This window comes from Seriola aureovittata, chromosome 10 (genome assembly GCF_021018895.1).
Source record: "Seriola aureovittata isolate HTS-2021-v1 ecotype China chromosome 10, ASM2101889v1, whole genome shotgun sequence".
Taxonomy (NCBI): Eukaryota; Metazoa; Chordata; class Actinopteri; order Carangiformes; family Carangidae; genus Seriola; species Seriola aureovittata.
The window spans coordinates 11,950,673-11,978,559 of record NC_079373.1 but is presented as its reverse complement, the minus strand read 5'-3'; the positions used below and the strand labels follow the sequence as shown (position 1 = coordinate 11,978,559).

Here is a 27,887-nt window from a genome sequence, read left to right as displayed (position 1 = left end):
GCAGAGGGGGGCGCTGTCATGCTGTCCGGAAGACGTGAGTGTAAATATTTTTGTGACGTTTCATCATTCACATCCACCCATTAATGAGAAAAATATCAGTACCTCTGTCCCTGCAGCTCATGACACTACTGCTCGGTGTCTTATTCTGTCAGTCTTGGCCTGACTGTGTCTGCATTTGATATCAGAGCTCTTTCTGGTCTTAAGGTTTCCATCGTTACCACTGTAGTTTGTGGGTTTTCTGTGTATAACATGCAGAAAAGAAGGAAGCCTGAGCCGATCCAACTCAACCCGATCCCGGATGGAAACACTATCAACGGCACCGGAGCCACAGAGTGAGTGACAGTATCCATCTACCTTCTGATATTCAGACTGGTGAATCTGATATATCGATAACGGTTTTATGGTCTATCATATACATCAGATTGGTGTTCAGCGTGCTGTAAAGGCCGATGACAACTGCCAAATACCACACAGACAACCGAACAGTGCCTGTCCAGTAGTCTGTGTGAACTTCTGTCTTAGGTCTCTCATATGAGACTCTGCACCAGGTGTGTGTGCATGTGTGTGATGTTACTAAGCTTTACACTTTAGCTGCAACTAATGATAATTTCCATATGATATAACTATATTGTCTTGTTTTTAATTACTTTAATAGTTGACTATCTACGTTCCAAGATCCCAGGATGAAATTATCAAATAGGTAGCAGTTGTAGAGAAGCAATGATTGTTTTAATTAATGATTTATCAGTCGATATTCTTTTCGATTAATCAATTAATCAAAAACTATAACATGTCTGAAAATAGTGAAAAAAATACCCCTGAGCCCAAGCTGACATCTTTACAGCATTATCTGTCAGACAAGAGTTCCAAATCACAAAAATATTCACTTCAAAAAGATATAAAACACAAATAAAAGCAGAAAATCCTTACATTTGATAAGCTGGATCAACCAAATGTTTGGCACTAGCTGGTAATTACATTCCTGTCAATCAACTAATCAATAAATTTACTGTTTGTTTCAGCACTAACTATCAATCATATAAAACAGAGAAAACCAGCAAATCTTCATATTTTATAAGCTGACACCAGTAAATCTTTGGCATTTTTGCACGATAAATGACTGCCAACAGTTGATCGATTATCAAATTTTCTGTCCATCAACTATTCATTTGAAGCGCTAATTTATACTAAATATTTTGGCTGCTGAAATCTTCATGATTTCTTACTTATGCCAAACCTGTAAAACACTTTCATAAATGCATTTTGTGACAGTACTTTGCATCATAAATGATCTAAACATCATTGTCTGTAATGTTTAGCTCTCACGTCCTCAGGTTATCTCCTCATTGTGTCGTTGACGAGCAGGCCACCCCATCACTCGCAACAGCACCCCATGTGTGGACAGTGATTAGAGATCGACCTTTGCAGGGTGATAGCATGAAAAATATTTCTGTGTTTTAAGAAGTTTTGTTCCCACCACCGTTTGACAAAACACAGTAATGGAGACATTAAACTGTTGTGACACCATGCTCTAGTTCTCTGTTAACAGAGAAAAGCCCAGTCAGTCCAACAACACACTGAATCAGATGAGATGAGAATTACATAACTTGCCACCCCTGTGATGGCTTCTTTTCTAATGTGTTGTAGAGGCAGAATCCTTCATTGTTTCATTGTTTGATCATGCATCTGAAGGCCTTTTGTGTGTTTTGCAGTGAATTGTGAACAAAGCAATAGACTAAAATCAAATCCAGCATTAAATTTAAATTTAATTCTACATTAAAATTTTCAGTGTCACTTTCCACAGCTCAGCATTTTAATACAAATTCAACAATTAATTCCCATTAATCTGCCAAGTATTTTCTTGATTGAATGCCTATGAAATGCAACAATTGTTATTATTACTTAAGACAAGGAAAAGCAGCACATTTAACATTTTATCTCACATTTAAGAAGCTGGAACCATAAAATGTTTAAGATTTTTGCTTGAAAAATTACTTACCAAATGATTTTCTGGGGATCGACTACTCAATGAATCATTTAATTGTTTCAATCTGCAAATTCAGTGCCAGATGATACTGTAGTTGATATAAAATGACACTGAGTAGAAAACGTCTCAACTGAACCATGCATTTGTAACATTTCATTTTAAATCTGAAAAATTATAATGAATATACCTACATTTATCTCTGCACATCAGAATCATAAAAGATATTAGCTGATGTTTATAATACTTCATGTATTTATGTTGGAGGATAAGGATGCTAATAATGTTGAACAGAGGAATTGTGCGTTGGCTTTGTTCAGTAGAAGTTGATGATGACATAATGTTTGGTGAGTGCAGAGCACATTCCTGCTGCTGCTGCTGCTGCTGCTGCTGCTGCTTGGCTGTAACAGGCTGAGGAGCAGCATGTCAGGATGAAGCAACAATCAGGAACTCTGATTCAGAGATTTGGCCGTCTCTGCTGTGGAGGAATCCCTCTTGCTACCATAGTGTGTGTGTGTGTGGTTTTCCAGTAATACTGCTGTGTTGTGCACTGTGACATTCAGACTGACATTCTGCTGACAGAAAGGCCTGATGTTACTCAGTCCTCTTTGCCATAAAAAACAGTGTCATGTGTGTCCACAGTCTCAGCTGACTGTGGCTATTAGGAAAAGTAAATCCTGTTTCAGTCCAGTGATGGTGGATGTCAGGTCTGCAGCGCTCTGCAGGCACACAGTTGTCCCTCACACACCATAGACATAGCATAAAACTAAACTCTTCCACATGCACATAAAAAAAGAAAGGAGGCTAAATATTGTTATACTGTACTTTTTTTTATACTATATTTTGTGGCTGCTTATGATCGGTGCTGTTCTACAGAATTTATTTGCAAAAAATCATAAGTGTTATGCATTAGGACGTTAGATAGCAATAATTTGAGATGATGTTTGGTCTCATAAAATAATATCAATATTAGAGCTGATACTAAAGAAAACCTACCAGTTGTTTTGAACAGAGGGGAGAAGCAGCTCATGTTTCAAAACAGGCACATATAAATTGTTTGGAACAGCATGCAGGAGGTAGGTTGCTCATACTAGCAGCATGGGTGTTGCTTATTGGATGTAGATTAGCTTAATGCAATCGATGAGCCTTTTACTGAAACCAGTCCATTCCGCTCTGGTGAGAGGGAATTGCCAGTCCAGCCCGCCAAATGCTTTCTCAGCGCGAAATGGCTGGCAGCCATGGGAAAACTGTACTGAATGGCCCACATAATGCCAGCCAAGCATGTAATATTATCAGAGGAGATCTAAGAACAAATAAAAACAACCTGTTCTCAATAGACCCGTTCAAGCTATTTGCTACTGGCTGAATATCTTGGATAAGATCCTACTATCACATACATCCAGACTTAAAGTATCTACCTCTTATCCATAGGGAATTAAGTCATCTAACATTCAGAGCTTATTATTTAGTATTAAGTAGTATTGTTATTATTTTCCTTTGTTATAGGCTGTCAGGGCTTTATTGACAATACGTGATGTTCACTATCACATGTGAATACAAACAGCTACTACTCTGTGTAGCCTACATGTTAATGTGCGAAAATGAAATTAATAATTAAGCCATACAGCAACCACAGTTCATGGTGCTGATTTTTCATTGGTCACATACCTCTTATCATATCCTGTTCTAGCACAAGGGAACTGGTATTTGTATGCCATACTCAGGAGAGGATTTGGGGTTGCTAAAGCATCAATTTTCCTTTACTTTAAACTCTGTTGTGTTTTCTTGCTTCTTTTGAAAATAAATTCATTCCTTCCTTGTGTTAATTAAAACTATACTATGTATGTGCATTTTGCCTGATTTCATCTCAGATTTTAAAATGGAGGAAGAGTGGAGGTTCTGGAGAAAATGAATGAAAGTGCAAAATTTACTGTATGAATAAAAGCTAGAACAATGTGAAGATCTTTTTTCCTTGGATCCCTAATAACTGATGCTCATCACTAGATGAAGCACTGATTCTGTTATGCTCCTGTTTGTTGATACTGAATCCATCCCATCCATTTATCTTATACTCCAGTGTAATCCATAATTGTAGATCTTGTGGGAAAACAGCGGCCTTAAAGTAAAAACAGTATATAGGCCTAAGAACTGCAGCCTCTCAAGTTGATCTAGTTTAAATTATTTCAATTTAATCACTTACAATACTGTAATATACTATTCTTGGCAAGTAATAATAATAATAAAATGATGGTGTAAGAAATGATCACAAACCTGATTCTAATAAATTTAACAGTGTTGCAATCTTCTTCCTTTATAGCAAGCTGCAGAAATATTTACTCTCTTGCATTCAAGTTCTACTCTACTGGTTGTCCTTGGACATTGTGTGGATGGAGGCACAAAAGGCCAGCGTCGTGCTCACTTCTTCTTTCACTTAAAGGGTGGAGGTGGGACTGCAGTGTACGGAAGCTGTAGTCACTCCCACATATTGTGTGGAGTGTCTTTCAGGCTGTTCCTGTTCTCAGTATCTCCAGCATCCTCCACCTTCAGCTCTTGTCGACAAATCGCCCACGCCACCCACAGCCAGCCCAAACCCAGCACCGCGTCTCCATGGATATGCAGGCCTGTTGTCAAAAATAAAACCACTTAACCCTCTCTTTGCTGTGAGGTGGTGCGTGCAGCAGAGAGAGGAGCATACCACCCTGCTCTATCTGCTCTCCACTGAGTCTTGATTAAGTACGAAGATTAAAAAAATATAATTACCACCAAGCTTGATGAAAACCATTTTATTATCACCAGATAATTGCATTATACTATAATGCAAATTATAGTATAATGCAAATATGTAAGAACTCAAACTTGAGAAAATTATTACGCCGTAGCAGCTGAGGATGGATGACCTTACAGCAGCTTATTGTTCTGTCAGAACAAGAACACACACAGACATGAAATGTCCATCAGCTTGAATCATAAATGTTAGTTTCATCGATCATTTGCAGCATAAAGTGTTTTTTAATATGATGTTCATTTGTGCCTCTTTGTGATTATTTTAATGAACAGATATCTACACTCTTTGTGGTTTTTTAAATAATTAATTCAATAATAATAAAAATGTTCAAAGACCAGCTGTTTGACCATCTAATCAGTTGAAATGACATAACAACTCATTGTTCTTTATCTTATTGTAAAGTTGATGATAAAAGCTTAGACTGACTTTGTGTTGCAGTGTGTACAGTGTTTTGAGACAGAGGAGTGGGAGGAGAGAGATAGTTCAAAGAGCAGCAGGTGAGCTTTCTACAATTGACTGGTCAAGGAAATACATCACCATGACAACAGTCCTGGGGTAGCAGCGCTGTGTTCAGAGGAAGTTCAAGCTTCCTCACATTGGGTTCTGGGAAGGAACTCTGAAACTCACCCTGCAACCTTCTCTGTCTTCCTGCTGGCTCTTTGGTTGGTTGCCATTGTTTACAGCGGCACGTGCAGCAGTAGCTGTCACACCAAGCTCTGTCTTCTCTCTGAGGATTCAATAATATGACAGGTGCCGCAGATCTGGATGCATCAGGCATTACCTCATGTCTCCAGAGGAGACAGCCAGTACTTCTGGTAAAGAACATCTGCCAAAGCTCTGAATGAACTCAAGAGCCTTTTATTTTGGCGAGAATACATTAATAATACACAAATTACTCATCTTTCTCCTTGTCTTTTTCTTTCTCCTTCTCTTTGTAAGAACAAACTTGGAGGCGCTGCAGAAGAAACTAGAGGAGCTCGAGTTGGATGAGCAGCAGCGGAAACGCCTGGAGGCCTTTCTGACACAGAAGCAGAAGGTGGGAGAGCTGAAGGACGATGACTTTGAGAAGATCTGTGAGCTGGGTGCAGGCAACGGAGGCGTCGTCTTCAAGGTCTCCCACCGACCCTCAGGTCTGATTATGGCGAGGAAGGTAAGCTGTGGCGCCTGATGGCTTCAGTGAAGACACCGTGGAGAGAAAAAAAAGCAATTTTTGCTTTCAGAAAGCTTCCACTCAATCTAAACTGTATCTAGTAGAGATGTGTACACTAGTATTACATAACTGTGAATAGAGTTTTTTTTTTTTTTGAGTTTTTCTCCCCGGTGTGTCAGACAGACATTGATTTTTACAGGCATCATCACTCAGAGAGCGTAGAGAGAGATTTGTCTTTTTCTTTGCAAGCATTTTGTGCACAACATGGAATACAGGTTACTGGGACAAGCCTGTCCAAAAATATACGAGCTACAGTGTAACATCTACACGTAATGCTCAGCTTCAAAAATGAACCAAAAACATGCATCTGTATGAGTACTTTCTCCCTGCTAACATGCAGGTATTGTATCTAATTTGTGTGGGTTAGGGTTAGAGTTGTGTGTTTGTGTGTTCTCTCAGACGCCCAAAAGGACTGCAGCACCCAGTATGTGTGTTCTGTGTGATATGAAAACATTAATAAAACTTGGTGTCTCCTGTGTCCCAGCTGATCCACCTGGAGATCAAACCAGCCATCAGGAACCAGATCATTAGGGAGCTGCAGGTTCTACATGAGTGTAATTCCCCCTATATTGTTGGCTTCTATGGAGCTTTCTACAGTGATGGAGAAATCAGCATCTGCATGGAGCATATGGTACAGCTGCTTTAGTGCTGCTTTACAGATTGTACTCAGAGTGCCCAGCATTTGTTTCTTCCATTTTAATCATCACAGGCATTCAAAGAAACTAATTTGGTTTCAATGTGTTCAGTGTCACAAATTATATTTTGAATTACAAAGACTCATCTCAGTAGATGCTCATCCATATTTTCCTGCAGGATGGTGGCTCCCTGGACCAGTCGCTGAAGAAAGCAGGCAAGATCCCAGAGCAGATCCTTGGCAAAGTCAGCATCGCTGTGGGTATAGCTCCAACACCCCTCCCACTATCCGGCTGTCACATTACAGCTATTATTGTGTTGTTTTTGTGTATATAACTGGATGATTTTTAACTGACGCATGTGTACTTTTTTTGTATTCTCTATCTTTTCTATGCTGATATGCAATATTTGTTTTTCCAGGTCATTAAAGGTCTCTCCTACCTGAGGGAGAAACACAAGATCATGCACAGAGGTCAGTCACTAATTTACTAAAAGATGTGATAAATAAAATATAGTTTGGCCGCCTTTACTATGAATTTAAACACACAAATGCCTATCCTAGTAGTAGTAGTAGTCCATAGTATGTACGTTGAAACAGGTTTTGCCTGGTGTAATCATTCCTAATGTTTTTTTTTACTGGCTATTAAAAGATCCCTTTCTAATGCGTTTTCATTGTCAGTGATGAGGGACATAATCCTGGTTTTGTGCAAAACATATATTCAGAAGTTTATCTGAATCCAATATGAAGTTTTGGCAGGACAAGTTAGTCATGTGGATATCTTCCAAAGTTACAGCCTTTTTTAGTTAAAAAATCCCTGACGCATTTCACTAAAGGATAACAAAAAGAGGGAACCATGTACTTGGCTGTCATTTTGGAAGCTGTCCTTTTGATTAGTCTAAGTCTGATCTATGAAGCTCCCTATTTGCTTCAGATCTTTTCTCGCACAGAACAAATGACCGATGATTTTGTTTCCCATCACCTCATTGAAAGCACATTAGGATCTTTTAATGGCCACTATAAGCAGGAGAAATGATTACACAGGACTATTCCAATGCTCATGGGGGCACCTCACTACAGTTGGAAGACAAATGTGAAAAAATGTGAATATTGTATTCTCTAAATAACTAAGGCATTGAGTATTGAGCTTCGCATGGACTAGATTTTTGTTGCGCTGTGTTTTGGAGATGAATGATGTGAAGAAATGTTTAAACAGAGTGCCTGCTGCTCCACGCCGAACACATGCCCACTGTGTCCTCCTAAATACTGCATACGCCTCTTTCAGATGTCAAGCCTTCCAACATCCTCGTGAATTCCCGCGGTGAGATCAAGCTGTGTGACTTTGGTGTCAGCGGACAGCTTATAGACTCCATGGCCAACTCCTTTGTGGGCACTCGCTCCTACATGTCTGTGAGTTAAAAATGGACACGCTTTATACATCGTCTTCAAGTCAAGTGGTGCTACATTTCTTTTCTTTTTTTTCATAGTTTACACTATGGTATAAATAGAGCAATCGTATAGACACAGGCTATGCAATTTATACCACTGATACAGCCCCACTCTAGTTATTTGTATTAACACAATGGCTACTGATGTGACAGAAGTAAAGCATAAGCTGACTTAGACTGGTTACTCAAGACTTTGACTTGAGTAACCATGTGACAACATAGGAAGTGACTTGGACCTGATGACACAGATGTAAGGAACACCACTCTCAATTATCCATCACGTGATCGAACACATTTCAGCAATATTCATCATGTTGCATCTGCATGTCACTCAGTGAAATTCAGCTTTGCACTATTAGCCTTTTTATTTTTGATGCTGTGACTTTTTACTGATATTACAAAACATTAATTGTCTAAGTAATTATATAATTGCCCGTGTGTTGTGCAGCCAGAACGTTTACAGGGCACCCATTACTCTGTTCAGTCGGACATCTGGAGTATGGGTCTGTCCCTGGTTGAAATGGCCATTGGACGCTTCCCTATCCCACCACCTGACGCTAAAGAACTAGAACAGATCTTTGGCCTCCCAATGGAAGGGGAAACGGTGTCCAGCGAGTCCTCCCCAAAGCCACGGCCTCCTGGGCGACCAGGCAGCTGTAAGTCTGAGATGACACTGGTTCATCCTGACTTTTTTTTTATTTTTTTATATATAAATAACAGCAGCCTCAACTGAAATGATTCCAAATAGAGTTGAAATTGTTTGCCACAGTAAATTAAGTACAGCATTGTCATGAAGGGACAACTGCTTGTGACCTTGAGTGATATTTGGTGCAGAAAATGCATCAAATAATTTTTGTTTCCCCCAACAGCATACGGACCTGACAGCAGACCTCCAATGGCTATATTTGAGCTGCTCGATTATATAGTAAATGAGGTGAGTGTACTTGCTATATTACCACATTCTGACGTGCAGGTCTGTATACTGGTTTACATTGTGCTAATGCTTTTGCCTGCAATTTCATCGTACCGTATTTGACCTTCCATTCATCCAATTTTCAGCCTCCACCAAAGCTACCTGGAATATTTAGCTCTGAATTTCAAGACTTTGTGAATAAATGGTATGTATAAGAAATGTTTGAAATATTTACTAGCATGTCACAAGTGGAATGTCCAGATCTTAGACTTTATGCCACCTAGTGGTGTGGAAATGCACTACACTTTCTAAAGTGTTTTGGCTCTCCATTGCAGTTTGATTAAAAACCCAGCAGAGCGAGCAGACCTGAAACAGTTGATGGTGAGTGTGCAAACTTGAGTGTCATCATTTACTAGTAATCGCTTTGGCAGCTCACACTACTCTCTATTCCTCCAGGTGCATCCTTTTATCAAACAGTCCGAGGCAGAGCAGGTCGACTTTGCTGGCTGGTTGTGCAGCACCATTGGACTCAATCAGCCTGTGACACCCACCCATGGCAACGCAGTGTGAGATCTGTTCTGGCGACAAACACATTCCAAGGCCCTGACTGGATTTGTATTATGGGTAATATGTATGTTTATACCAAGTACTCAAAATGTTGTGCAATCAATAGATATATATTCAGTGTACAAACCCACATGCCAAGTGAAATTAACTGTATTGAACAATTCTTTGGGCTATATTGCAGGCCTGCCTGAAAAGCCATCTTTTTCTAATGATCAGATTATTTAATCATGACAAATGCTGCTCAGCCTGTGTGCTTGACATTCCTCTTTTTACCCTCATGTCCTTTCAGCACCAATAGATTAAATCTTTGTTAGCTTATGTGTAAGTCTTGTGAATTAAAATTTTGAATGAGATGTCTGACTCATGAATTTGAAACCAATGTTTTTATTATCACTGAACTCCAGTCTTTATGTATAAACTTATGCCTTGGGTTTGGCTGGTGCTCCCTTCTTTCCGGGCTTCTTCTTGGGTTTCAGCATCTTAGCCTTGATCTATGGAAAGACCGAACAGAATTTCAAAAATCACAAGTGACAAATCTACAGCTTTTGCTTCAAGCTTGAATTGTTGAAGTTCTTACCGCCGGGTCATGCTTGAGGATGGCATGACGTCTTGCCGTTTTGGCATATGGGTTCAGTTTGAGCATTATCCTCAAGTTCTTAAGAGGATTCTTCTTCAGTACTCTGCGGTTGATCTTCTTGCTGTAATGACAATGTAATACGGTCTTAACAATGTGAACTGCTAAACAGCAATGTTTGTAATTAACACTCTGCGTTGCTCAGGACTTCCATATAATCAGGGTTCAGAAACACGGACCTGAAGTGGAACATCATCATAGTTGACCAGCAAAAACATATTTCATTCACTTAAACTGTGCAGTACTTACTTAGGTGCGCGAAGTGCTTTCTGGATCTCCTCACTCTTGAGAATCCTGCTCAGGTCTGTGTTGGTCATCTTGTGCATTGGCAGGCTGAAATAAAAGGCATGAAGAGGTTCAGGTTAATATATGTTCACATCAAAACAGGAAACTGACCAGTTTTGTGACGCTTGGACTCAGAACTTCGTTAAATATCACAGAGTTTCAAAAACACGGACCATGAAGTGGAAGCTCATCACTGTAATATGATCAACACCAGTGTCACTTTTGCTACAGCGTGCATGCTTTTCAAATACTCACTTGTAGTTGACCTTCAGGGAGGCAGGTTTACGCCAGGTGCCATACAGCTCATCCAGCTTGCGGAAAGCGCTCTCAGTCCAGATGCAGAAGCGTCCAACGTGACCACCAGGGGCGAGCCTCAGGAGGTTCAGTTTGTTCACGTTCTGCAGAGTGATGCCTGGACAATACAGCACAAACAATAACTTAATACTGAAGTTGAGTGCATCATCTTGTTGCTTCTTTTAAAAGAGCAATTTCATGTATAGTGATTTAAAACAACAGTAATTCTATATTTTAACAACAACCCACCTGGGATATTTCTGAAGGCTTTGGTGACGCCAGCATCTTGGTTGTAGATGATGCACGGCCCTCTGCGTTGGATTCTGCGACGGTTCCTCATCTTACCTTTACCAGCACGCATGCGCTGAGAGGCGTAGACCTGGGAACAATATAAAATAATGATTGTCCCATTAAATTAAAAAGTACTAGTAGTGCACAATGACAAGTACAGACTCTTTTCTTCAAGTAAGTGAAATATGCTCAAGTAATTCACCCTAATACGGAGGAATTTTTGTATCAAAAAGAGCAGCGATTCCTATACTGTTCATACAATTTGAACTCTTAACTTCATTTAAGCTAAAAATTAGCACTTCAACATCATAATCATTTTGTTTCCATTTCATAAACAAACAAATTCTGATGCAACCCAGCCTTAAGAGCAAACAGGAGTTGACACATCAAATCTTTTAGCTTATGGTCTGAATTAAATTACCTTCTTAATGTCATTCCAGGCCTTAAGCTTCTTCAGCAGGAGCACGGCCTCCTTTGTCTTCTTGTAGCCTTCAACTTTATCATCAACCACCAGTGGGACCTCAGGAATTTCCTCAATGCGGTGTCCTGACAGATCAATCATAATCAACTGAAGATATCCACAAACAAACTTGTCATGATTTTAGGCTTAAATGTTACCAGCACTTGCTCAGAATTTAACACACATCAATATCCTGTGACAGCTTAGAGACAGCAGGCAACTGTCACTGTTCACCGGCTCAGACGCAAATTACACCATCATAGCAAGAAAAGCATACTTTAAATTAACTGCAAGAATTTTTTGATGGCTCTTCTAACTACACCTGTTGTGGCCCTCTACAAATATGGTGTGTTGGATCTTACCTTTGGACAAGACAAGTGCAGGAATGGCAGAAGCAGCAAGGGCAGAACAGATGGCATAGCGCTTCTGGGTTGTGTTGATCCTGCGGTGCCAGCGGCGCCAGGTTTTAGTGGGGGCAAACATGCGACCTCCACGACACATCTAGATCAGAGTCAAGGTGGTTTGACAACTGCAGAGGCACTAACTAGTGAAGGACCGAATCTGCTCAGACTCAATGTTCGTCAGCCAACTGTGCCAGCATATGACAGCAGGCATTCTGTCACTGGTCACAGAGTAGGACGCAAATTACACCATCACAGCAAATCTAAAAGTTTAATTTGTCATGGGAAGTAAAGTAAAATTGTAAGAGTATACTGAGGGCTTAGTAACGTGCCACCTTAAGACATATGTACTTACCTGCCAGTTCACTAACTGCGTAAGGCTGGCGGCACTTCTTGCGCATGTTGGTGTGCACAAAATTCACAACATCAGGGCGAATTGGAGACTTAAACACAGCAGGCATTACAACATTTTTGCCTGAGGATTATCCTTTCTCAGAATAAACCGAGATCAGGTGTCGGGCACAGGCCTGTGATGGGAAATGAAGAAAAGCACTCAGACAAATACATACTGGTGGATTTGGTGTGCATATCCTGTAAGATGCAATGGTCCTATAATGCGTTACTTAACTTGAAGCGGTGTCCAGCAAGTCCTCCCCAAAGCCACGGCCTCCTGGGCGACCAGGCAGCTGTAAGTCTGAGATGACACTGGTTCATCCTGACTTTTTTTTTATTTTTTTATATATAAATAACAGCAGCCTCAACTGAAATGATTCCAAATAGAGTTGAAATTGTTTGCCACAGTAAATTAAGTACAGCATTGTCATGAAGGGACAACTGCTTGTGACCTTGAGTGATATTTGGTGCAGAAAATGCATCAAATAATTTTTGTTTCCCCCAACAGCATACGGACCTGACAGCAGACCTCCAATGGCTATATTTGAGCTGCTCGATTATATAGTAAATGAGGTGAGTGTACTTGCTATATTACCACATTCTGACGTGCAGGTCTGTATACTGGTTTACATTGTGCTAATGCTTTTGCCTGCAATTTGAGCATACCGTATTTGACCTTCCATTCATCCAATTTTCAGCCTCCACCAAAGCTACCTGGAATATTTAGCTCTGAATTTCAAGACTTTGTGAATAAATGGTATGTATAAGAAATGTTTGAAATATTTACTAGCATGTCATAAGAGGAATGTCCAGATCTTAGACTTTATGCCACCTAGTGGTGTAGAAATGCACTACACTTTCTAAAGTGTTTTGGCTCTCCATTGCAGTTTGATTAAAAACCCAGCAGAGCGAGCAGACCTGAAACAGTTGATGGTGAGTGTGCAAGCTTGAGTGTCATCATTTAGTAGTAATCGCTTTGGCAGCTCACACTACTCTCTATTCCTCCAGGTGCATCCTTTTATCAAACAGTCCGAGGCAGAGCAGGTCGACTTTGCTGGCTGGTTGTGCAGCACCATTGGACTCAATCAGCCTGTGACACCCACCAATGGCAACGCAGTGTGAGATCTGTTCTGGCGACAAACACATTCCAAGGCCCTGACTGGATTTGTATTATGGGTAATATGTATGTTTATACCAAGTACTCAAAATGTTGTGCAATCAATAGATATATATTCAGTGTACAAACCCACATGCCAAGTGAAATTAACTGTATTGAACAATTCTTTGGGCTATATTGCAGGCCTGCCTGAAAAGCCATCTTTTTCTAATGATCAGATTATTTAATCATGACAAATGCTGCTCAGCCTGTGTGCTTGACATTCCTGTTTTTACCCTCATGTCCTTTCAGCACCAATAGATTAAATCTTTGTTAGCTTATGTGTAAGTCTTGTGAATTAAAATTTTGAATGAGATGTCTGACTCATGAATTTGAAACCAATGTTTTTATTATCACTGAACTCCAGTCTTTATGTATAAACTTATGCCTTGGGTTTGGCTGGTGCTCCCTTCTTTCCGGGCTTCTTCTTGGGTTTCAGCATCTTAGCCTTGATCTATGGAAAGACCGAACAGAATTTCAAAAATCACAAGTGACAAATCTACAGCTTTTGCTTCAAGCTTGAATTGTTGAAGTTCTTACCGCCGGGTCATGCTTGAGGATGGCATGACGTCTTGCCGTTTTGGCATATGGGTTCAGTTTGAGCATTATCCTCAAGTTCTTAAGAGGATTCTTCTTCAGTACTCTGCGGTTGATCTTCTTGCTGTAATGACAATGTAATACGGTCTTAACAATGTGAACTGCTAAACAGCAATGTTTGTAATTAACACTCTGCGTTGCTCAGGACTTCCATATAATCAGGGTTCAGAAACACGGACCTGAAGTGGAACATCATCATAGTTGACCAGCAAAAACATATTTCATTCACTTAAACTGTGCAGTACTTACTTAGGTGCGCGAAGTGCTTTCTGGATCTCCTCACTCTTGAGAATCCTGCTCAGGTCTGTGTTGGTCATCTTGTGCATTGGCAGGCTGAAATAAAAGGCATGAAGAGGTTCAGGTTAATATATGTTCACATCAAAACAGGAAACTGACCAGTTTTGTGACGCTTGGACTCAGAACTTCGTTAAATATCACAGAGTTTCAAAAACACGGACCATGAAGTGGAAGCTCATCACTGTAATATGATCAACACCAGTGTCACTTTTGCTACAGCGTGCATGCTTTTCAAATACTCACTTATAGTCGACCTTCAGGGAGGCAGGTTTACGCCAGGTGCCATACAGCTCATCCAGCTTGCGGAAAGCGCTCTCAGTCCAGATGCAGAAGCGTCCAACGTGACCACCAGGGGCGAGCCTCAGGAGGTTCAGTTTGTTCACGTTCTGCAGAGTGATGCCTGGACAATACAGCACAAACAATAACTTAATACTGAAGTTGAGTGCATCATCTTGTTGCTTCTTTTAAAAGAGCAATTTCATGTATAGTGATTTAAAACAACAGTAATTCTATATTTTAACAACAACCCACCTGGGATATTTCTGAAGGCTTTGGTGACGCCAGCATCTTGGTTGTAGATGATGCACGGCCCTCTGCGTTGGATTCTGCGACGGTTCCTCATCTTACCTTTACCAGCACGCATGCGCTGAGAGGCGTAGACCTGGGAACGATATAAAATAATGATAGTCCCGTTAAAAAAGTACTATTAGTGTGCAATAACAAGTATAGACTATTTTCTTCAAGTAAGTGAAATATGCTCAAGTTATTCACCCTAATACGGAGGACTTTTTGTATCAAAAAGAGCAGCGATTCCTATACTGTTCATACAATTTGAACTCTTAACTTCATAATCATTTTGTTTCCATTTCATAAACAAACAAATTCTGATGCAACCCAGCCTTAAGAGCAAACAGTAGTTGAAACATCAAATCCTTTAGCTTATGGTCTGAATTAAATTACCTTCTTAATGTCATTCCAGGCCTTAAGCTTCTTCAGCAGGAGCACGGCCTCCTTTGTCTTCTTGTAGCCTTCAACTTTATCGTCAACCACCAGTGGGACCTCAGGAATTTCCTCAATGCGGTGTCCTGACAGATCAATCATAATCAACTGAAGATATCCACAAACAAACTTGTCATGATTTTAGGCTTAAATGTTACCAGCACTTGCTCAGAATTTAACACACATCAATATCCTGTGACAGCTTAGAGACAGCAGGCAACTGTCACTGTTCACCGGCTCAGACGCAAATTACACCATCATAGCAAGAAAAGCATACTTTAAATTAACTGCAAGAATTTTTTGATGGCTCTTCTAACTACACCTGTTGTGGCCCTCTACAAATATGGTGTGTTGGATCTTACCTTTGGACAAGACAAGTGCAGGAATGGCAGAAGCAGCAAGGGCAGAACAGATGGCATAGCGCTTCTGGGTTGTGTTGATCCTGCGGTGCCAGCGGCGCCAGGTTTTAGTGGGGGCAAACATGCGACCTCCACGACACATCTAGATCAGAGTCAAGGTGGTTTGACAACTGCAGAAGCACTAACTAGTGAAGGACCAAATCTGCTCAGACTCAATGTTCGTCAGCCAACTGTGCCAGCATATGACAGCAGGCATTCTGTCACTGGTCACAGAGTAGGACGCAAATTACACCATCACAGCAAATCTAAAAGTTTAATTTGTCATGGGAAGTAAAGCATTCTAAAAATGGAGGATAACTTATGAAGCTTCAATCCTGGTCAAAAGGATACATTTCCAAAAGCACCCTGGCCAGAGCGGTGAGTACCACCACCTCTCACACGAGGGATACGGGCCACAGCTCTTCCTGTACCCCAGGACTCTGCACTGGTCTGGTGGCCTGAAATACACGATTACACATATCACAAATGCAGTATCCTATCAAAATAAGTCAGACCTTAAGTCTAAAATTGTAAGAGTATACTGAGGGCTTAGTAACGTGCCACCTCAACACATATGTACTTACCTGCCAGTTCACTAACTGCGTAAGGCTGGCGGCTGTTCTTGCGCATGTTGGTGTGCACAAAATTCACAACATCAGGGCGAATTGGAGCCTTAAACACAGCAGGCATTACAACATTTTTGCCTGAAGATTCTCCTTTCTCGGAATAAACCGAGATCAGGGGTCGGGCACAGGCCTGTGATGGGAAATGAAGAAAAGCACTCAGACAATTACATACTGGTGGATTTGGTGTGCATATCCTGTAAGATGCAAGGGTTCTATAATGCGTTACTTAACTCGTTTTGGACAATCAATCACGTCCAACGTGTGCTGGCAGATAAACTACCATCATTTAATCAGTCTGATGAATCGCCAGCAGTTAATGTTACTCACATTTAACAGCCATGAGCAAAGTTATTAGGCTCATTAATATCACGCACTTTGACAAAATCGCCGAGATGACTGCGGCTGTAGGCCTTAGCTTAGCTCGATTATGCTAACATGATTTCGTAAGCCAATCTTTAAGTTTACTTGACCACTCATTGTTAACTATGTTAAAATGTTCAGGGCATGAAGAGTGTAACGTCAGAATTGGATCATACAGAAAAAAATATGCTACAGTCGCAATGAAAACACGCGACTTAGTCTAGCTGACTGTAAGTGGTCGGCCACCGAAGGGAAACCACACGTGTAACTGCTGAACTAAAGCAGCTCGTCCAAAATGGCTCCTCGTGTTAGCTTCGCTAGCTGGGAGCTTTCCAACTCACTGCTCTGGTAAATCTGAATTTAACCTTTCCAAAGACAGAAAATACAGCCAGATCTGTTAAGTACAAACTACAATATAACCCACCCGTGTCCTATACCATGTTCACAGCAATACGAGTTTAATTTCTCACCATTTTCGTAAATGATTTTTCGGCTCGCCGGGAACCACACTCCTGACGGTATGGCGGCCACAGTAAAAAGGAAGTTAGTGAATTACCTTGAATGCTTTATGCATCCGCCTCGGAGCATACCACTTCCGTCAAAAGCGTTATTTCGACAATTCTTTTGCTTACCCCAGAAAAAGACACTTGATAAAACGTGAATCAGTGTGCAAATTATGAATTTACTAGTTTTAGTCAAATTCTCAAGACTAAACAAAATACTCGATGCCATAGCTGGGACTATTTCTTTACTCCATGTTGGCGAAGGATCGGCGTAAAGACCGGACTACTTTCATAGTAAAAAATTTTTTTTCAGTTTAATCAGTTCATTTTTTTATATGCTTAGCCTTACTCATTCGCTTATATAAGCTCATGTGGACACTTATTGGACTTTATTTAATTTAATTTGTTTCATACAAACTTTTGACGACAGAGTGATAACCTGTGACCTCATGACGTCAACATTTGAGTTAGCGCGCGACTGTCAAAACGTCAACAATAGCAGTGCGAAGTTTGATATCTTTAAATGAAACTCTGTTAACTTCTTTTCTCTATTTTATCCACATAGTTCGCTCTGTAACAGGAGATCTATTGTACAATTTTGCGATGGGCTCAAAGGTGATATCTAGCGCCAAGGAATTTTTCAATGTTCTTCGGTGAGTTTTAGATGTATAACGTTACTAACTTAGCTTCTTTAGCTAATGTTAACGCAAGTTAAAGCTAAAAAGTTAGTACAGAAAGAGTGATTTGTACTAAACTACCTAATAAGTGTCTTGTTGAGTTAATTCGTTGGATAATTTCTGCTGTGTTGCGCCACAGATCTCTTCAAGATGAAGCAAGCAACGATACATATACATATGAGGTAATTTCATTTTATAAAATCTGTCACAGTTTGGTGTATCTGTCTACGCTACAGTAATGGTGTTGATTAAAGCTGTTCATGTGGTCGATCTCAAGAACTTTAACGGCCAGCTATATGATAAGTATTTTTTAAAGCGAAAAGAATTGGCTGCTTTTCCTTGTCTTACATTATAGTTGATCGAACATTTTCCGGTGTTGGACTGTTGGTCAGACAAGACAAGACATTTAATGACATTACTTTGTGCTCAAGGATATTGTGATGGAAATGTTTCACTCTTACGTTTTAAAGTTCAATTAATTAATAAATAACATTGTCTGCAGATTAGTCCATGATAAAAAAAAATAATCCTTAGTTTCAGCCCTAATGATGATACAGTATCTGATGGATTTCAGGAGGACATCCAAATACTAAAGATGAATGGAGACAGAATCGGTGTGGTGAATTTGTACTGTGGCAACCAGCCAGTCTTCATCTGTCAAAAAGCTGTGAGTAATGGTAATACTGTGACTCGTTAAACATATTCAGAGTGTCTGCAAGCACTAGACATATAGTGTACAATAGTGTAATATGTAAACTAAATAAATGAACATGAACATAATCCTGTATTTTAGGAGTCTATGGTTTCTTGGCGCATGGTTCTTCTGATACAGCACCAGTTGCTTAAGATTTTTTGACATGCTAATGTTGGTTTGGAATGGGGAACATTTGTTTAATAGCTTAAATAAGATGAGTATACTCAACTAGCCCTGCATTTCAGTTCTGATCTCATTATTCTGTATTACAAGCCATGCATACTTGTAAAAGCAATAGATATAACTCAAAGTCCCTCCACAGGTGCCTTTTTTCCATACAACCTCTTCAATCCTCTCACTCATGCTCCTTATTCGACCATGTTTTTATTTCTGGATTTCACCAGGTTCCAAAAATAAATGATGATCAACAAATAGCTGAGTATTCAAACTGCGCTGATGCTGATGCTGATACTGATGCTGATGCTGATGCTGATGCCGATGTCAATGTACTCGAGACAGAACTGGGACCAGAGCCGCTCACAATCATGAAAGCAAGGTAGCCAATACCAAGAAGCTTAATTTTTCATCCAAATGCAGCAAGTGCTAATAGTTTAGCCCTATAGCTGATATATCAAAATGTAGTATCTTCTCTCTCTTTTTATAGGCAGTTGCTGTCTTGGTACACATTATCTCAAAATGCTAATGTGTCAGCTGTTGACAACAACCCTGCCTTACACCCTCTGTGGGTGCGATGTGACATGTCTGATCCTGCTAGAACAACCTGGTTTGGGGCTGAAACGGTCTGTGTGGGCAACAAAGTATCTGGTGTAAAATTATACTCCGTTACCTGCAAAGGTATAGCTTAAGTGCTCCATACCTCTTTGAATAACAAATATTATTACTATAGCCAATATTTGTTTATAATTAATTCCTGTGTGATTTTTAAGTTTCTGAAATTTTGTTTTATTCCAATTTGAATGTTGCTAGGCTCAACAGTGGACAAAAAATCTCTCCTTACCTTAGATGAGCTTAAACAAGAGCACAAGAAAAGGCATCACCCATCCTCGGTAAGTTAGTGTGCATCCTCTTTTTCAATTCAGTGTAAATGAATATTCCTTCACTTACCATCTGCCTGCGCTTCCAGATGGCAATTAAAGGCAGTGCCAGGTTCAACTTGTTTGGCTCCACTGTCGTTGAAAACACAGTGATTGAGTCACAGAGTTCTGTGACAGTGGATTTCAAATGGAGTCATGTGGAGAGTATCCTTGAGACCCCACCCCTGTCCTCTACAGCCACACTGGTAAGCTGATATTATGCATGTAAAATATTCTTCTCCTCGAACATAAAACACTTTTTATATGTCTATATTTTGAGACATAATCACTGTGCAGTTATTCAGCAAGAGAATAGAAGCTTTATCATTCCGCACAAACTGTGATTCTTCCTGTTTATATTTGTTCTCATGCAGAATATCAAAGTTACCAGCGGAGAAATGAGAAGCCCAATGTTCGAGATGTACAGGGAGCTAGAGTTTCTTCAGGTTTGTGTCCCACAGTGATCTGAGATGAATGACCGTAAGTATTAATACACAAATAAACAAGTAAATATGTCAGATTCCTGTTATTTCAGACTCTTGCTGATGGTTTGAGAACTGGTGAGACTGAATGGATGGAACCTTTGGAAAGCACGTCAGCTGTAAATCTTACCAAGGCCTACCTAGAAGGTTTCTGTTTTGTTCAATAAATTCACCTTTTCTATGACTTACCACTAATAGGTAATTAAGATGAATATTTTCTTCTTTTTTTAATTCTTCTTTTAGAGCTTCACGACACTGCAAAGACACTACAGGATCAGGCTGCAAAAACAGCCGAGGTATGATGGTGTTAAAAGCAAGAGATGGTCCAAGAGATACATGTGGTAGCTTCCCAGCATCTTCATTTTTTCTCCCCATCTTTTCTTAAAGAACACAAAGCCGAAGTCTGACACAGACACTCCTATTTTCAACTCTCTCTTGGAACGGGGTGATTTGGATTTTGTGGAACAGTTGTGGGTTCGCATGAGAAAGAGTGAGTCCTTTTCTTCATCAAAGTTTAATTTGATGTAACATTATAATTAGGCAGTGACCATCATATTATATTCCTTTTTTTTTCATCACAGGTGTGATTTCATATCAAGACATTGGAGACTGTCTGAAACTGGTCATCGAAGCTCTGAGATATGGAGACATCAAACCCTGGGTATGGGATGATGCAGCTTCTGAAAACAGTTGACCACTGAGAAAAGACTGAAGTTTTTTGTGTGTGTGTGTGTGACAAATTTTTTATCTTTTTGCTTTGTTTTGTTGTGACTTCCCCCAGATTCACAGAGACAGCAGTAGCTCCCTCAGCAAGCTCATCCTGCAGTCTTACCACCAGCAGATCGATCATGTGTCTCTCACAGGTGTCACTCCTGTCCACATGCTGCTAGAGATGGGTCTGGACAAGATGAGAAAAGATTACATTAACTATCTCATTGGTAACCTCTAACTTATCATTATGAATCCCTGAACTTGTTTTTTGTTTTTAAAGTAATAATTACCTCACTTATTACCACATTAAACTATTTTTTTTATCGTTTGTTTGTTTGTTTTTCTCAGGTGAAGAATTGACAACTCTAAACCACTTGGTAAGCGTAAGACTTTTTTGCTCACAACTGTTTTCAAATGACTCTTAACAGAATATTGAGGTTGAGTATTTTACTCCTCAGTGTTACTACCTGAGCACGGAGGTTGATCTACAGGAGCAAGTGATCCGACTCAGGAAACTGCACCATCTGCTGGAAATAATTGTGACTTGCAGCACATTCCTGGCTTTGCCCTATGACCGGCTGTTCCTTCTCACACAGTAAATAAAGTTGGCTTTTTCCTGTGGTGTATTAGTGTGCAAATTGTATGTTTCTATTGATGATGTTAAAGTAGATAACTGAATATCTGTTTTCCTTTTCTCTCTCATAGATCGTGTTTGCAGCACTACAAAACATACCCATATGACGAAGAACATGAATTCAAACTCCAAATCAAACCAGCCCTGATCAGCCATTTCTACCAGAAGTAAGTCATGCAACCATTTGCATACAAACTGCTTCATTTTGTTCAAAGAAAATTGTAAATGAAATTGTGAAATTTTTCCTCAATCATGTTTTAACACTAACTAGTGATTTCTTTCATGCACTGAAGTGTCAAAAAAGCAAAATAGAAGGAAGGATTTCTGTGATTGGATTTTGCCTCCCGACTCAAATTTGGTTTTAAATTGCAACAACTGTTTTTTATTATTAGAAGCAAGTCCACCATATTCAGGTGTGTTCATGAGATTGGTTGTGCTCAATCAGGAGCCCATCTCCTTTCACACTGTTTTCTATTGTGGCCACATACTGCAGCCAAATACAGCATTAGTTATTCAAGTGCACTATATCGTCAGTGACTTTTTTATGCATTCACAACAGTATTTACAGGTGCGTTCTTGTGATCAAATCACACATTGTGCATTTTAGAGGCAGCTTCAAAATGTTAACATGGGCCTTTGTCTCATCCATAATGTTTCAGAGAGCAGCCACTTTTGTGGGGAGTTGAGGTGTCCAGTGGCCATGGTCCTCGTGAGGTCAGGACATCCTTACAGCTCAGTGACAGACCACTGGTTGATCATGTCATCTTTGAAACAGGTGATCTTCATGCACTGCACCAAATATGCATGCCATATATTTCCAAGTAGTAACTGCCCCAGTAAAGCAATTTTACAATTTTATTTTGTGTTTGTTCTGTCTTTAGAATACCCCAATGAAACAGTGAATGGAGACAGTGAAGATCCCGCATTCTTCTCCACCTTGTTGTGCTGCAGTCTTGTCAACTTTGCATGAATATACACAGAGCACAACTGAACAACAACAGGAGATGTTTTCATGATGTATTTTCATATGTAATATTGTCATTAGTAATTAACATGTTTTGAAATACCAGATAGACTTATGCTGCATCACAAAACCTACAGTGAGCACGAGAGGGTTTTCTGTTAATATACTGTAGTTTTGTTTAATATTTTGTTAAACATCTTTCAGTTCTTTGTATATATGTTCTGTGACCCTGGAAGGGTTTTTCTAACTATATCTTTATTATCCTATTCTATCATTTTGTTGACTTTTTACATTCTATAGAGTAGATGGCAGATGCTTATTGCTGAAAAACTCCCAGTTTTAACCAAATGAAAACACAAAATCCAGTATATCATAAGGTCTGTTTGCAATGGTAATATTCCACAGCAATATTTTAATAAGTAAATCCAGCTTGTTGCAGGGCTAGCCACACTTTTTAAGTGTCTGATACTAAGCCCATGATTATAGGCTCAACCAATGATTTTACAGCAAACATTGTTTACACGTCAAATTTAATGAAGTCAGTAATTCTTTTGAAATTCATTTCAAATAATGTATTTATGTTCACACACGATCCATTAAAGAAAGGATGCACTTACAATATGAGTGTTTGTGTGCCTGTGTGTATATGTGTGTTGATGTTATTGTAAACATGCACACTTTCTAGTTCCGCCTCCGCAGCAGGAACATGAGGAAGATGGCACTGAGCAAAATAGAGAGTGTGCACACAGTGGGAACAACGATCTCAGTTACCATCTCCATGTGGCTGGTCAAAGGGTCTGCAAAGCACACACACACAAACACACATACACACACACATTAACAACTTGCTAGCATTATTGTATAGCTCAGACACTGCTCATGAAGCAAGTAATGATGCTTAAGTACAGCACTCAAAGGGTTAATATTTTTTTCCCCTGAATCAAATCATCCTTTATCTGATTTACAGTGAGCATGAGTGATTCCTTACCATGTATAAGTCTTAGAATATTGGCAGCAGTACTCCGCTGTTCCTCTAATAAAGAAAGAGAAATGACTCAGAGTTCATTAACGGCACTTTAACCCTTTGAGAACTGCATTGTGCTACTGGGGGATATTTCAGAAAGCAGCATTAGTACCACAGCCAGATAACTTTTTAAAAATCTTATCTTCTGAAATCTTATTTATTATTACTTACAGTTTCCCTGGTATAATGTTATCTGGTTTAATTTACCGTTCTGCTTTATGAAACACCCTGTGCGCAAAAGTCCACTGATCAGCTTTATGTTTACTGAGTTTTTGCCAAAGCTGCTGTGAAACCAAAAGTGCTGTTTTAGGTTGCAAATTAGATTTAAGCAAACTAGTAAAACTTCAGTTAAATGAAGAAGCGGTTTCACACTGTTTAGAGGGAGCATGAGCTCATTTCAAATGCATGTTAGTGTTAAACTGCAGAGGCCTAAACTCTGTTAGTCATATTTAAAACCACACAATCACAAAGCAACACAAATAAGAAATTACATTAAAGAAAGACATATACCATAAAGTTCTAAACTTCATCATGCACTGGCCAAACCTTTGGCATTTCTGCATGTTCCTTGGATTTTCTTCTAGCTGGAGGGGCAAACAAAGAAGATATCTCAGATACTCTGTAGGAGATTTTGTTCATTCTGTTTTATATTTCCAGCCTTCTTATTTAACTAAGAATTTGTTCATGTGTTTTCTGAGTTGCCTAAAGAACAACGACACATATTCAAGTCAAATTATAATTATAGATCTGCAGTAAATTCTGTTGTCAGGTTTTTGATATTTAGGACAGAATCTTTATTTGTTTACCCCAGCTAGCTGTTCACCTCTGATCTCTGATAAACAAAGTCAGGGATGTTAGAGATGAACTAACCTGCCGCTAGGAGCTGGTTGCTAGAAGAACAGGTCTCAATCGCCTTCCTCCTCCAGTTCTCAACCTGTGAGGGTGTGCAATGCAGTTATATCAAAAACGTCATAAACGTCTTCATTCCATAGGAAATTAGTTTATCCGTATTTGCAATGTTACGTGTAAGAATCCACCAGAAGAAGGATTAGAGGTAGGTCTTTGCACCTGCTGATTTCTCTCACCTCTCTCTGATTGGGAAATCCATTGGAGGTGATGACGCGTTTGTAAAACTGAACAGAAGCTTTGGGATAGCGAGGCTTGTTTTTATTCCTGAAGTCCACATAGTACAAGCCAAACCTCTCAGAGTAGCCTTCATCCCACTCAAACTTGTCCAGCAGGGACCACGCGGTGTAGCCCTTCACATTGACTCCATCTTTGATAGCTGCATGACACCACGGGGAACACATAGGTTGGATTAGATTAATTACCTTCTAATGACCGGTCTGATGTGACACACTGTCTTTTAATTTTGTTGTACAATATGCATGAGCCCATTCACCTTTTAGCATCTCATTGATGTAGTCTTTATAATACTGTATCCTCCAGTCATCACACAGCTCTGTGCATAACATCTTCTCAGAGACTCCGTTCTCAGTCACATAAATCATTGGGTTTCCATACTGAGTCTGAATAGGAAACACATCGTAATAGTGTACAGTGAATTACATTTATGTAATTTAACTAGCGTCGCAGTGTGCCATGATCATTTCAGGTAAGAACAAATGTCAACAAGCCAACTGTGCATCATTTACTGTTCACTATACACCAGGAGTCACCTTGACAAAATTGAGCAGACGTCTGAAACCCCAGGGCACAGAGTAGAGCCACTCTGACCCGGGGTCAGGCCATCGTGGGTCAACCAGCTCGGCCAGATCACGGTCAGCGAAGTAGCTGCTGCTACTGCGACTTGATGGGTTGTTCTTTTGGGTGATGTAGCGGGTGGTGAAATGGCCAATGCCCAGGAAGTCACAGGTCCCCTTGATGTAGCTCTTCTCTTGGGGGGAAAATGAAGGCAGTCGAGATGTCCCGAGGCCCTGCTGGACACTCTTCCTCCCTGCATACACAGTCAAAAGTAGTGATTACATAACACACTCATAACTCATAACTCATTAGCTAACAAGAACTAATGTTACTTAATTGATTACCTGCTTGCAATTCAACTTACCAATGAAGTCTTTCATTACTTGAGGGTAGTCTCCATGAAAGACGGGTGTGGCAAACCAGCCCAGGTAGAACTGGACATATCGCTCAGCTGCTTCAATGTCTTTCTGGTTGCTGATGTCCACCGGCTCTCCCCAATCACCGGACAGAGAGATGCCAACCAGACCTGCAGATGTGAACAGCAGCTCTCAACGCTCAAGTAGACATTACTGTTGAGAGGCAAATACTGAATCAAGTTACTTTCAGCGATGCCATCTTCTTTACCTTTTTGTTTTCCCCTCCATTGTGTATCATAAGTGTGCCAAACTTTTGCATGTGCCTGTGAAAAAAAAAAAAAAAAAATTATATATACATATAAATATATTTCAGTTTAACGTTGCAAAGCTCCTTTGATACTTTAACTGAATACATTTGTTTTCGCATACCTTAATTATGTGGTGGGCAGCTCTGTATGCTCCTGTTCCTCTCAGCTTCAGTCCAGGAGCATGCTCACCTGTCTCATAGCCTTCAACTGCTACAGACTATGGTTGACAAGAGTATAAGTGCGATAACAGAGCATTCAGTACCAGGTAAATACACGTTTACCCAAGTTCTGTGGTAAAAAAAAGTAAATTCACATGTTAGAAGATGGGTGTTTATTTTGAACCTACCCATGGATTGTTGAAGGTGATCCAATACTTGATTCGGTTACCAAATCTTTCAAAGCACAGGTTGGCAAATTCATTGAAATGGTTGACCATGCTTATATTCTGCCATCCGCCATATTTTTCTTGTAAAACCTAGAAAAGCAGAGAGTTAAATAACTCTAGGTAGGAAGGGCAGTACTGTAACGCAAACACACTGCAGGTAAAGGTGGGGATCATCAGTATTTTGGACCAACCTGGGGAAGATCCCAGTGATACAGAGTGACGATGGGTGTGATCTTATTCTCCAGCAGATGGTCAATCAGTTCATCATAGTACTGTATTCCTTTTTCATTTATATGGTCAGCTGAAAATGGTGATAAAATGTAGATAAAATTCAGATTTAGCAATTAGATAATGGACTCATATGTGTGTGTGTTACTGCTGAGTTTCAAAATTCAATAGCAGTTACTCACACTTTATGCCAGTGGGGATGAGTCTAGGCCAGGAGATGGAGAAGCGATAGTGGTTGAGCTTCAGCTCCTTCATCAAAGAAACATCATCCTGTGCAACACACACGCACACACACACACACACACACATACACACAATGGAGTGAAATATTTAGATTTCACCTTGCTGTTTTCTCAATATCTCTCAGACACACCACACCTGATCACCCCACCTTGACTCTGTAGTAGCCCTCACAGGAGGAATCCCCAGTTTCATTTTGTTGGATTTTGCCTTTCTTATGGCTGAACACGTCCCAGATGCTCAGTCCTTTTCCATCTTTGTCCCAGGCTCCTTCTGTTTGATAGGCTGAACTGCCGGCACCCCACGAAAATCCTAATAAATACAACATTGGCAACAACCATTAAACTCTGTCCAGCTCCTAATAAGAATAGTTCAAATGTGCTGCATCTACCCCTCTGCATAAAAGAACAAGTTGCGCGTACCAGCTGGAAAAGTGCCATAATAGAAGGAGCCGTGGTCGTTCTTTGTCCAGTCGAAGTCCTCAGCCGCAGACAGACACAGCACCAACATAAACACATGGCACACACTGAATGCACAGCGGGGCATCATGGTACTCCTGAACCTGCAGCTCAGTCACTGTCTGGTTCTGCTCCAGTCCCTCACTGACGTCTGCACACAGACAAGAGCCATTCAGCATCTTAACACTTAGTCACAATAATCAGGTTGATCTGGAGCAAACAGGTTGTTGTAACCAGACCACAAATACACACATGCTTACAACCCCTTTTCTGAAAATTTACTATATTAGTACCAGGAAAAAAAAATCTTAATATAATCACAGTAAACACTCTGGAAGCATCCAATGTGATGCACTGTGGGGGTCCCACATCCCTAATGCAGAGCCAAATACCCCTATTCAAACTCAATGGAGTGTAAGCTCATCTTGCTGAGGCAGACAGATCCCATACAAACCATGGTTTCACCTCTGTAAGCAAAGCTGATGTTAGAGAGGTTGATATATTTATGGTGCACAATCACATAACAATGGATGAACCTTTCCACGCAAATACACTAAATGTGAACTGGAATACATCATAACCCCATTATTTGATAAATTTAAAATTAATGTTATTTGTTGCATCGTCATGGTTAATCTACAGGTTTGAATGCTCACAGCTCTCAGAAAATAAACAGAATTCTCTTTGTAAATAATT

General features: G+C 40.0%; 6 protein-coding genes and 8 non-coding genes across 16 annotated transcripts; 3 read left to right on the top strand and 11 right to left on the bottom strand.

The window, feature by feature from the left end:
• The first annotated feature begins 78 nt into the window (after nt 1-78).
• On the top strand, nt 79-9,891 carry LOC130175968 (dual specificity mitogen-activated protein kinase kinase 1). 2 transcript variants are annotated; one of them, XM_056386723.1, is made up of 11 exons: nt 79-332; nt 5,709-5,919; nt 6,464-6,610; nt 6,793-6,870; nt 7,033-7,084; nt 7,896-8,020; nt 8,543-8,714; nt 8,928-8,992; nt 9,118-9,176; nt 9,307-9,352; nt 9,428-9,891. In XM_056386723.1, the coding sequence occupies exons 1-11, from the start codon at nt 250-252 to the stop codon at nt 9,539-9,541; spliced, it is 1,152 nt and encodes a 383-aa protein (XP_056242698.1). In that variant the 5' UTR covers nt 79-249; the 3' UTR covers nt 9,542-9,891. The 2 variants fall into 2 exon arrangements, with proteins under 2 accessions (XP_056242698.1, XP_056242697.1); XM_056386722.1 differs by having other exon boundaries at nt 80-332; nt 8,507-8,714.
• Nucleotides 9,892-9,906: 15 nt separating this feature from the next.
• Nucleotides 9,907-12,018, bottom strand: LOC130175971 (60S ribosomal protein L4-B-like). Its single transcript, XM_056386725.1, has 7 exons — nt 11,865-12,018; nt 11,464-11,588; nt 11,001-11,130; nt 10,713-10,869; nt 10,422-10,505; nt 10,116-10,236; nt 9,907-10,029 (listed from the first exon to the last, which is right to left on the bottom strand). The coding sequence occupies exons 1-7, from the start codon at nt 12,001-12,003 to the stop codon at nt 9,958-9,960; spliced, it is 828 nt and encodes a 275-aa protein (XP_056242700.1). The 5' UTR covers nt 12,004-12,018; the 3' UTR covers nt 9,907-9,957.
• On the bottom strand, nt 10,310-10,376 carry LOC130176972 (small nucleolar RNA SNORD18). Its single transcript, XR_008828942.1, has one exon. It is a non-coding gene; the product is annotated as a small nucleolar RNA SNORD18 (small nucleolar RNA).
• Nucleotides 10,585-10,656, bottom strand: LOC130176969 (small nucleolar RNA SNORD18). The gene has a single exon (XR_008828940.1). It is a non-coding gene; the product is annotated as a small nucleolar RNA SNORD18 (small nucleolar RNA).
• Nucleotides 11,668-11,767, bottom strand: LOC130176976 (small nucleolar RNA SNORD16). The gene has a single exon (XR_008828946.1). It is a non-coding gene; the product is annotated as a small nucleolar RNA SNORD16 (small nucleolar RNA).
• A 46-nt stretch (nt 12,019-12,064) lies between the features above and the next one.
• On the bottom strand, nt 12,065-12,163 carry LOC130176974 (small nucleolar RNA SNORD16). The gene has a single exon (XR_008828944.1). It is a non-coding gene; the product is annotated as a small nucleolar RNA SNORD16 (small nucleolar RNA).
• LOC130175972 (dual specificity mitogen-activated protein kinase kinase 1-like) lies at nt 12,155-13,768 on the top strand. Of its 2 annotated transcripts, XM_056386726.1 has the most exons (5): nt 12,155-12,591; nt 12,805-12,869; nt 12,995-13,053; nt 13,184-13,229; nt 13,305-13,768. In XM_056386726.1, exons 2-5 carry the CDS (start codon nt 12,831-12,833, stop codon nt 13,416-13,418), a joined length of 258 nt encoding a protein of 85 aa, XP_056242701.1. In that variant the 5' UTR covers nt 12,155-12,591; nt 12,805-12,830; the 3' UTR covers nt 13,419-13,768. The 2 variants fall into 2 exon arrangements, with proteins under 2 accessions (XP_056242701.1, XP_056242703.1); XM_056386728.1 differs by having other exon boundaries at nt 12,155-12,869.
• A 15-nt stretch (nt 13,769-13,783) lies between these two features.
• On the bottom strand, nt 13,784-17,310 carry rpl4 (ribosomal protein L4). The gene is made up of 10 exons (XM_056386724.1): nt 17,200-17,310; nt 16,328-16,499; nt 16,095-16,201; nt 15,708-15,846; nt 15,307-15,431; nt 14,878-15,007; nt 14,590-14,746; nt 14,299-14,382; nt 13,993-14,113; nt 13,784-13,906 (listed from the first exon to the last, which is right to left on the bottom strand). Exons 1-10 carry the CDS (start codon nt 17,200-17,202, stop codon nt 13,835-13,837), a joined length of 1,110 nt encoding a protein of 369 aa, XP_056242699.1. The 5' UTR covers nt 17,203-17,310; the 3' UTR covers nt 13,784-13,834.
• LOC130176970 (small nucleolar RNA SNORD18) lies at nt 14,187-14,253 on the bottom strand. Its single transcript, XR_008828941.1, has one exon. It is a non-coding gene; the product is annotated as a small nucleolar RNA SNORD18 (small nucleolar RNA).
• Nucleotides 14,462-14,533, bottom strand: LOC130176968 (small nucleolar RNA SNORD18). Its single transcript, XR_008828939.1, has one exon. It is a non-coding gene; the product is annotated as a small nucleolar RNA SNORD18 (small nucleolar RNA).
• On the bottom strand, nt 15,511-15,610 carry LOC130176975 (small nucleolar RNA SNORD16). The gene has a single exon (XR_008828945.1). It is a non-coding gene; the product is annotated as a small nucleolar RNA SNORD16 (small nucleolar RNA).
• LOC130176973 (small nucleolar RNA SNORD16) lies at nt 15,908-16,006 on the bottom strand. Its single transcript, XR_008828943.1, has one exon. It is a non-coding gene; the product is annotated as a small nucleolar RNA SNORD16 (small nucleolar RNA).
• A 353-nt stretch (nt 17,311-17,663) lies between the features above and the next one.
• zwilch (zwilch kinetochore protein) lies at nt 17,664-23,112 on the top strand. Its single transcript, XM_056387181.1, has 18 exons — nt 17,664-17,885; nt 18,049-18,091; nt 18,484-18,576; nt 19,008-19,159; nt 19,268-19,458; nt 19,591-19,670; nt 19,748-19,903; nt 20,072-20,143; nt 20,233-20,326; nt 20,423-20,475; nt 20,567-20,669; nt 20,761-20,840; nt 20,961-21,117; nt 21,239-21,267; nt 21,349-21,485; nt 21,596-21,691; nt 22,184-22,299; nt 22,406-23,112. Exons 1-18 carry the CDS (start codon nt 17,836-17,838, stop codon nt 22,492-22,494), a joined length of 1,791 nt encoding a protein of 596 aa, XP_056243156.1. The 5' UTR covers nt 17,664-17,835; the 3' UTR covers nt 22,495-23,112.
• A 45-nt stretch (nt 23,113-23,157) lies between these two features.
• On the bottom strand, nt 23,158-27,061 carry lctlb (lactase-like b). The gene is made up of 12 exons (XM_056387184.1): nt 26,885-27,061; nt 26,676-26,763; nt 26,457-26,566; nt 26,227-26,355; nt 26,002-26,097; nt 25,841-25,895; nt 25,581-25,742; nt 25,192-25,469; nt 24,915-25,041; nt 24,598-24,797; nt 24,383-24,446; nt 23,158-23,285 (listed from the first exon to the last, which is right to left on the bottom strand). Exons 1-12 carry the CDS (start codon nt 27,059-27,061, stop codon nt 23,170-23,172), a joined length of 1,602 nt encoding a protein of 533 aa, XP_056243159.1. The 3' UTR covers nt 23,158-23,169.
• Between the last annotated feature and the right edge of the window lie 826 nt (nt 27,062-27,887).

What these genes read in the sequence shown, in the direction of transcription:
- LOC130175972 (XM_056386726.1), top strand. Translation starts at nt 12,831, where the DNA reads ATGGCTATATTTGAGCTGCTCGATTATATAGTAAATGAG. An exon ending in TCGATTATATAGTAAATGAG is followed by an intron (nt 12,870 to 12,994) that starts GTGAGTGTACTT and finishes TCCAATTTTCAG; the next exon opens with CCTCCACCAAAGCTACCTGG. An exon ending in CAGACCTGAAACAGTTGATG is followed by an intron (nt 13,230 to 13,304) that starts GTGAGTGTGCAA and finishes CTATTCCTCCAG; the next exon opens with GTGCATCCTTTTATCAAACA.
- rpl4 (XM_056386724.1), bottom strand. An exon ending in GCCAGGGTGCTTTTGGAAAT is followed by an intron (nt 15,847 to 16,094) that starts GTATCCTTTTGA and finishes ACTCTGATCTAG; the next exon opens with ATGTGTCGTGGAGGTCGCAT. An exon ending in TCCTCAAGCATGACCCGGCG is followed by an intron (nt 13,907 to 13,992) that starts GTAAGAACTTCA and finishes GTCTTTCCATAG; the next exon opens with ATCAAGGCTAAGATGCTGAA.
- zwilch (XM_056387181.1), top strand. Translation starts at nt 17,836, where the DNA reads ATGGGCTCAAAGGTGATATCTAGCGCCAAGGAATTTTTCAATGTTCTT. An exon ending in TACCAAGGCCTACCTAGAAG is followed by an intron (nt 20,327 to 20,422) that starts GTTTCTGTTTTG and finishes TTCTTCTTTTAG; the next exon opens with AGCTTCACGACACTGCAAAG. An exon ending in ATGGAGACATCAAACCCTGG is followed by an intron (nt 20,841 to 20,960) that starts GTATGGGATGAT and finishes GACTTCCCCCAG; the next exon opens with ATTCACAGAGACAGCAGTAG.
- LOC130175968 (XM_056386722.1), top strand. Translation starts at nt 250, where the DNA reads ATGCAGAAAAGAAGGAAGCCTGAGCCGATCCAACTCAACCCGATCCCG. An exon ending in GCATCTGCATGGAGCATATG is followed by an intron (nt 6,611 to 6,792) that starts GTACAGCTGCTT and finishes ATTTTCCTGCAG; the next exon opens with GATGGTGGCTCCCTGGACCA. An exon ending in CAAGACTTTGTGAATAAATG is followed by an intron (nt 9,177 to 9,306) that starts GTATGTATAAGA and finishes TCTCCATTGCAG; the next exon opens with TTTGATTAAAAACCCAGCAG.
- lctlb (XM_056387184.1), bottom strand. Translation starts at nt 27,061, where the DNA reads ATGTTGTATTTATTAGGATTTTCGTGGGGTGCCGGCAGTTCAGCCTAT. An exon ending in TCACCTTCAACAATCCATGG is followed by an intron (nt 26,098 to 26,226) that starts GTAGGTTCAAAA and finishes TGTCAACCATAG; the next exon opens with TCTGTAGCAGTTGAAGGCTA. An exon ending in CTGCCCACCACATAATTAAG is followed by an intron (nt 25,896 to 26,001) that starts GTATGCGAAAAC and finishes TTTTTTTCACAG; the next exon opens with GCACATGCAAAAGTTTGGCA.
- LOC130175971 (XM_056386725.1), bottom strand. Translation starts at nt 12,003, where the DNA reads ATGTGTCGTGGAGGTCGCATGTTTGCCCCCACTAAAACCTGGCGCCGC. An exon ending in TGCACTTGTCTTGTCCAAAG is followed by an intron (nt 11,589 to 11,864) that starts GTAAGATCCAAC and finishes TTGATCTGTCAG; the next exon opens with GACACCGCATTGAGGAAATT. An exon ending in AGCCTTCAGAAATATCCCAG is followed by an intron (nt 10,870 to 11,000) that starts GTGGGTTGTTGT and finishes TGTATTGTCCAG; the next exon opens with GCATCACTCTGCAGAACGTG.